The 6,809-nt window shown below is 38.1% G+C and overlaps 1 protein-coding gene across 1 annotated transcript in view; it reads left to right on the top strand.

Annotated features, from left to right (window-relative positions):
* Window positions 1–6,105, top strand: part of LOC116694188 (probable E3 ubiquitin-protein ligase HERC4) — a 13,864-nt gene extending 7,759 nt beyond the window's left edge. Inside the window, exons 7-23 of the mRNA XM_032523737.1 lie at window positions 1–47; window positions 137–213; window positions 304–410; window positions 542–601; window positions 1,079–1,184; window positions 1,475–1,673; window positions 2,313–2,461; window positions 2,605–2,721; window positions 2,850–2,948; window positions 3,169–3,336; window positions 3,450–3,596; window positions 3,776–3,942; window positions 4,065–4,131; window positions 4,261–4,331; window positions 4,494–4,677; window positions 4,808–4,916; window positions 5,273–6,105. The exon at window positions 1–47 is cut by the window's left edge and continues 78 nt beyond it. Coding sequence (XP_032379628.1) covers window positions 1–47; window positions 137–213; window positions 304–410; window positions 542–601; window positions 1,079–1,184; window positions 1,475–1,673; window positions 2,313–2,461; window positions 2,605–2,721; window positions 2,850–2,948; window positions 3,169–3,336; window positions 3,450–3,596; window positions 3,776–3,942; window positions 4,065–4,131; window positions 4,261–4,331; window positions 4,494–4,677; window positions 4,808–4,916; window positions 5,273–5,499 — 2,101 coding nt within the window. The 3' untranslated portion in view covers window positions 5,500–6,105. The remainder of the gene's footprint in view (window positions 48–136; window positions 214–303; window positions 411–541; window positions 602–1,078; window positions 1,185–1,474; window positions 1,674–2,312; window positions 2,462–2,604; window positions 2,722–2,849; window positions 2,949–3,168; window positions 3,337–3,449; window positions 3,597–3,775; window positions 3,943–4,064; window positions 4,132–4,260; window positions 4,332–4,493; window positions 4,678–4,807; window positions 4,917–5,272) is intronic.
* The last annotated feature ends 704 nt before the right edge of the window (window positions 6,106–6,809 follow it).

The following is a 6,809-nucleotide window of genomic DNA, read 5'->3' as shown; positions in this document are numbered from 1 at the left end:
AGAGGAGAGTCATCCGTCTGTGCCGCTACCTGTTCAACTGCCCCAGGGTAACTACATCTCTAAAATAATTAAATAATATGAATGCAATGAATAGTTTCACAAAAGAGATTACATTTTTATTCTGTCACTATTCCAGACACCGCTGATGATCCTAAAGTCAGAAACATCTTTGCAGGAGGAAACTGTTCGTTTGCAACATGCGGGTCTAATGAGGTACCAACACAAATACATACAGTACAGACCATGATGGTTGAGTGTACAGTATAATGATGTGACCATCAACCCAACTTTTTTATTTGGCAGGACCTTCATGAGGAGACAAACAACAATGTAACACTGCATTGTCTCGATGATGCGATTGACAAATGGACCTCTGAATGTGATTCAAAGTCATGGAAAAAGATAAAACAGTAAGCATATTGCGTTAGAAGTGTATATGTAATTACTGTGTCATGACTGAAACTATTAATTTGGATCCCTAGCTATTATATGTAACAATGTTTTCTCAGTGAAATCGACTAAAATTGGTAAATCTTCACAGGGAAATTCACAGGATGTTCTCCTCTGCATCTTGTGTGAATGCAAGCTTCCTTGAGCAAAGGTAAACACAGTGGATAATCATCCCTTCTTTTGAGCTCGTGAATTGTAACATTTACTTTTTAGCCGTGCTAGCATGGCTCTAGCGATAGCAATGTCTGTCGGTAAAACTGGAATATCTCAACTAAGGATTGTGATGAAATTTGGCACATACATTCATAATTCCCAAATGATACGTTTCAATTACATTGTTAATTTCCTGGCTGCATTTTAGCACCGTCATTGGGTCAAATTTTCAATTTGTCCAATACTACAAAACTAATGACCGTCCCATTAGCCTCAACTATACCTTGTGTTTAGTACTAAACTAAGAAGTTGATCACAATAAACATTATAGCCTACCTGCTAAATATCAGCATGTTAGCATTGTCAATGTGAGCATGTTAGCATGCTAGCACTTATCTCAAAGCACCACTGTGCTACACAGAGCTGCTGATACAATATGGATGTAAGCTTAGTCTTTTTTTCTTTGTATTTTTAGCAAAGATAAACATTTCCAGACTTCTTCAAAGTACTCCGGCTTGAACTTGTCATTTGCACGACGAGCTTTCAAGAAACTGGTAAAGAAGGACAATGTTTTCGCAGAGGTATGTAACTGAAATGGATCTATGGATGTGTACATGACTACCAACACTCCCATATTTCAAGGCCATCTTCTGGCGTGCCACAGTGCTTAAATTGGAGTATTTCTGTGAAAGATTGATGTTTTTTCATAACATAAATAAAATTACACATATATATCTGGTTATCTATTTACTTATTTATTTACTACTATATAATTGTAATTGGCACAGTGAGATTTATAAGGCCGCTAAGCTGTGTGTTAAAAAAACATCCAAAAGTATTTTTCCTTGTTTTCTTGTTTTTGAACTAACAGCTTGAGGCTGCTGTCCTGCACTTGCTTCCTTGCCTTGAAAAGAAGCTTGTGGGAGTGGAGGGATTGAGAATCTATCTGCTTCTCAATGAGCTCCTGCATGTGATCCAGAGACACAAATGGCAAAAAATTAGCACAAAGCTTTCTAAAGCGGTCGCTGCTGCTGTTCTAAACTTGTCTGCTGACAGCCTCCTGGTCATAGGTACTGTCTCCACCACACATTGAACATCAGCAAAACACATTTTTATCTTGTTCTTTTAATAATGTTATACACATTGAAGTTATAATCCTAGAGTTTTCATGAAATCAAACCCTATTTTTAAGACTATATATTGTCTGCATATTTTCTGCATTAGCCATTCAATGTATTTATAATCAGCAGTTACCTCTCCATAGAGCAGTTTTTATTGATAGCTGGAGGTGTGCATGTTTAACGTTTTACATACAGTAGTCAAACATGCACACCTCCAGCTTTTCAGCAAGATAACCAACTAAGTGTTGCGTGGAAAACTACTTGCGCTGTGTGCAGCATGAAATCAGAACACAGTCCAATTATTATTGACCAACTGTCTTGATTAAAACAATATGAGTTTGTTTGGTTGCACTGTAAACGGATACACCAGATGCTGTTCTCTTGTATTCCTGACAAAGTAGCTGCTGAACGATATTTTGAAACCCCAGTTGCTATACCCCTGGTAACCATAGCTGTCCTCAAATCAACCAGGACTGAAAATTCAAGGATTTTTCCTTTAATAGTTTGAAGGTATGTCCTTAACATTGGCTCAGCTGTTAAATGCTCTCTGACATTAATGTCTGCAAATCTCCATATTGTCTTCTTCAGGGGACTGGTGGTCCTCACTGTCACCTTCCACCATGGTTAGACATGTTAAGGTGTGGAAGCAGGCCCTCTCACTGATCCTGTCCTATAAGCCTGTTCCTCGCAACTCTGGAGTCAGAAACCTGCTACTAGTCCTCCAGTACATGTACAACGTCAGTATCAGTTATAGACTTGTATTTTCTATACTGTCACAAAGAATGATCCCTGAACAGTAATCCTACTAACTTTTACTACAATATATGTGTTTTTTTTTACTTTGCTATACCATAACCATACTATAACACTTATTTTAAAGGCCAACAACAGGATTGCAGAGCCTGGAAGGTTGCCAGAAAGTGATTTTTGTGTGGTGATTGACAAACAAATTCTTCAAGAGGATCTGCAGATTTGGCATTCATGGTCACAACGCAAGGTACATGGTCTTACTTTGTTTCTGTCACTTCTCAGACACATACAGTACAGACAAAAAATCTGGGATCTTCAATGGTGCCCATATACATACTGTTAAATGTGAAAGACCTGTATGTTTTTCCCTTTCAGAATATGCATGCTGAGCCACTTATCCTTTGTAGCTTTCCATTTCTGTTGGATCTGGAGTCAAAGAAATTTGCTTTTGACAAGAATACTGACATCTCCAAGGTAACTGAAGCTTTGAACTGTGCCTCAAACTAGCCTTTACACACATTACTTTCAGGATCAAGAAATCACCAGGATATTCTGTTTTTTATTCAGTGTGTATTATTGCAGTATGAAAGAATATGTTCTCCATGTGAGAAACACACTGAAATTAGGCGTCAGTTACACAACACAACAACGGTAAAATAAGCTATGAGAAATGAAATCCTTCACTTTATTCCAGCAGGAAGCAATGCAACACACCTACTTTGATTTGATTTGGGAATATGGAGGCATTTTTCTGCCTCAAGATCTTTTCTTTCAACTGGACGTGAGGCGAGGATCAGTTTTGGAAGACACCCTTGAACTACTGGCTGTTGGTTGTGACACTGACTACAAGTTGCCACTTTTGGTAATTATGAAGTTTTGATATGATAGTCAAAGTCACTAAAGTTGCATTATTGTATAGTTACTCTTGTCACAATACCCAGAGAAAAACTTAGTTTGTGCCTTTGTGTCTTCTAGATTGTTTTTGATGAAAACTATACAATCGATGATATACCGCTCTACACAAAAGACTTTTTTCATGAAGTCTTTCACGAGATGGTGTCAGTTGAATATGGGATGTTCATGTTCAACGACTCTAAAACGCTGGCATGGTTCCCTTCCAAAGTGAGACATCTTCATACAGAAAAATATTTTTTCAGAAATCACTATTTAATGGATTCCCTTCTGATGTTGATATGTAATAATAATGCAATAATATTCAATTCAGATCCTACCTCATAAAGAAATGTCATATTTCTTTTCTATTTTTCTGATATAAAAAATGTCTCATCCATCAATAACAGGCAACGCATGAGGTCCAGAGATACTTCCAGTTTGGACTTCTGTGTGGAATGGCTATGTACAACCAGTGCATCATACACCTACCCTTCCCATTGACTCTGTTCAAGAAGCTGCTTGGTGTCAAGCCTTCACTGGTGGATATGATAGAATTCAGCCCATGTGTTGGAAAGTAAGAGGAAATGTAGACTGTATATTTAAATCACACACACTTTTGGTTTTAGGTGCTGATTTCTCTTATCATACTGTAGACAATGTACATTATCTTAAATATTCCTTTGTTTGTGTTTCAAGGAGTCTGTGGGAAATCCTAAAAGTCTACGAGGACAATGTCATAGAAAGTCTCTACGAGGTTTTCAAAGTATGTTTTTTATAGATGGTCAATAATCTATTCTCATTTATCCTCCTTCTGATATCCAATTGACAATCTATTATCTTTTACCAAAGCAGTGATATCACCATCTTCTTCTTTCTTATAACTGATCAACAGATTACCTGGGATGGGACAGAAGTTGACCTTGATGTTGACAATCCTGAAAAGCCAGTGACAGGTCAAAATAAGTAAGCATTAATTACTGTGCTCAAATATTTGTGACATTAGTATTGATATATGGATTCACAATACACTATAAACAGAGTTTGGATTTCAATCATTCGTGCTTGAAATAAAGTGGAACAGAACAGTTAATAATTGGGGAAACCCTTTTATTGACTGCTAAACAGGAAGGAGTTTGTGGATGCCTATGTGAATCATGCCTTCAACACATCAGTGGAGAGTGTCTTTCAAGAGTTCAAGCGTGGCTTCTTCCAGGTGTGTGACAGGGATTTGGTAAAGCTGTTTCGACCGAAGGAGCTGCAGGAGGTGCTGGTGGGCAAAGACTTCCAAGACTGGGCAAAGCTGAAACAGGTAAGGTTCAAAACAAGAGCTCCTCAAGGTCTAGTTTCCCCTGCACTTGATTTATCACTTCCTCACCTGCTTGATTCGAATACTTCAAATTAACCGAAGTAATTGCAACAGTCTGTTTCACTGCTTTTAGAACACTGTTTATGAGGGGGAGTACAATACCACTCCACCACACCCCACCATACAGATGTTCTGGGAGGTTTTTGAGGAACTAACTGAGGATCAAAAGAAAGATTTCCTTCGTAAGTATTGTAAAGAAAATAATACATCTGCTAGTACTACTAGACTTGCTATATATGTTGAATCAAGGGAAGGCAACTTATCATTGGAAACAAATTAAGTTACTTATCAATATTGTTTTACCTCCCAGAGCCTTATCAATATAGATGGATCATGAAAGTTTTCACATTTTTTGTTCTTGACACTTGTTATATGGTTAGTATTTTGTGGGAAAGTAAATGATGTTTTACCAACATTGGACAACTGTTAAACTGTATTTATCATGAGCAGTGATACAATTATTTATGAATCAGCAGTCTGACTTCAAGGTAGTGCAGAACGCAAGAAATTAGCTGATTACCACTTTTCCCTCCACTAGGGTTTGTGACAGGTTTTGAAAGGGTGCCGGTTCTGGAAAAGATCAAGATGACTGTCAAAGTTCCACAAGACCAGGACCTCTCCTACGACCGGTACTACCCTGAGACACACACATGTTTCTCAACCCTGGAGCTGCCGTTATACTCAACCAAGCAGATCATGCAAACCAAGCTGACAGAGGCCTTGAGCAAAAACAGACGAAACTACAAGGAGGACTTAACGCTGTAAAGGCTCTGACTCACAAACTCGTTTATTGGCCGTTGGACAGTCTGGCGAGGTTGGTTACTCAAGCCTGTTTGGTGTGTTCATCAGTCAGATGAGCCTTCGACATCCTTTTTGACCGATTTCACTTGTGGAATTGGCCAGTGGGCAGTCGGACTCAACGACCAATCTGATTGGGGGAATGCTGGCCCTTGAATAGCGAATCAGTGCACGACAAAACCAAACTGACAAAGCTAGTATCTTCCTATTACTAGCCTTTGTATTTTCTTCCGTTCAGCAAGTAATGGCAACAACGATCTTTCTTGACTACTATCAACACTCTCTGATGAAAACAATGATCGATGACGGCGTGCTCTGTGTGGATGACCAAGGAGCAGCCTTTATAGCTACTGGCAGTGTATCTGTGTATAAGCAAACATGAAAGGTTTAAAATTCTTTGTGATGATTAAGCGTGTTGGGTGGGTGTCTATAAAAATTGCATGCCTCATAGTGAATGTGTATATAAATACGTTGCAGGAAAGCCTTAAGTAAATGATTGTATTATTTCTTCGGTACATCACAGGTCATAAAGAGTGTGATAGAGTTTGTAATTTTGAGGGGCCTCGGAAAACCCAAAAATATCTATACAGTAATGAATGTGTGAAGCAAAGAATTCTTCTGTAAATTGTAAAGACTTGACATGTTTGACATATTTATCAAGTGAGATTTTCAAAAAAATGTAATTTAAGAAAATATTTGAACTTATTTGCCTTTTGAAACTGGTTTAATTAAACTGCAGCAAATCTTACATATCTCCAGGTAATACAGCTTGAACCTGTTTTAAACAGTCTGTGCTTTAAACAGGCACTGGAAGAGGTGACTACAGGAAAGGCAAGATCATCATCCTTCTTAATACCTTTTATACAGTCTATGCTTGATACTGAAAAAATAAAAATACAGTATGTATCTTCAACTCAAACGTCGAGGCAGAAACATGGAGAAACACAAAAGCAGCAAGCAATAAAGTTCAAACCTTTATTAACATATGCTTACGAAATGTCCAAACACAATAACTGACACAGAGCTAGGGCAAATCATTAAACAAGAACCAATAAAAACACCAATCAAAATGGGGTTGGATTGGGCTTACCATGAGGAAACCACCCTGCAGCACGACCAAACAGGCCCTAACCTTCTGAGACCTAAGGCCATTTTTACAGTTTATTGTCCATCTGGATTTAATTTATAAAAAGCTTGTAAAACATCAACCCTGTTGTCTAGAGGGTTGATGCTATTGGCGAGAACAGAAAAAGAGAGTGTAGGAAAGCTGAACGAAA

This window comes from Etheostoma spectabile, chromosome 8 (genome assembly GCF_008692095.1).
Source record: "Etheostoma spectabile isolate EspeVRDwgs_2016 chromosome 8, UIUC_Espe_1.0, whole genome shotgun sequence".
Classification (NCBI taxonomy): domain Eukaryota; kingdom Metazoa; phylum Chordata; class Actinopteri; order Perciformes; family Percidae; genus Etheostoma; species Etheostoma spectabile.
Note: the sequence above shows the minus strand (reverse complement) of the source record. Positions and strands in the feature narration are given on the sequence as shown.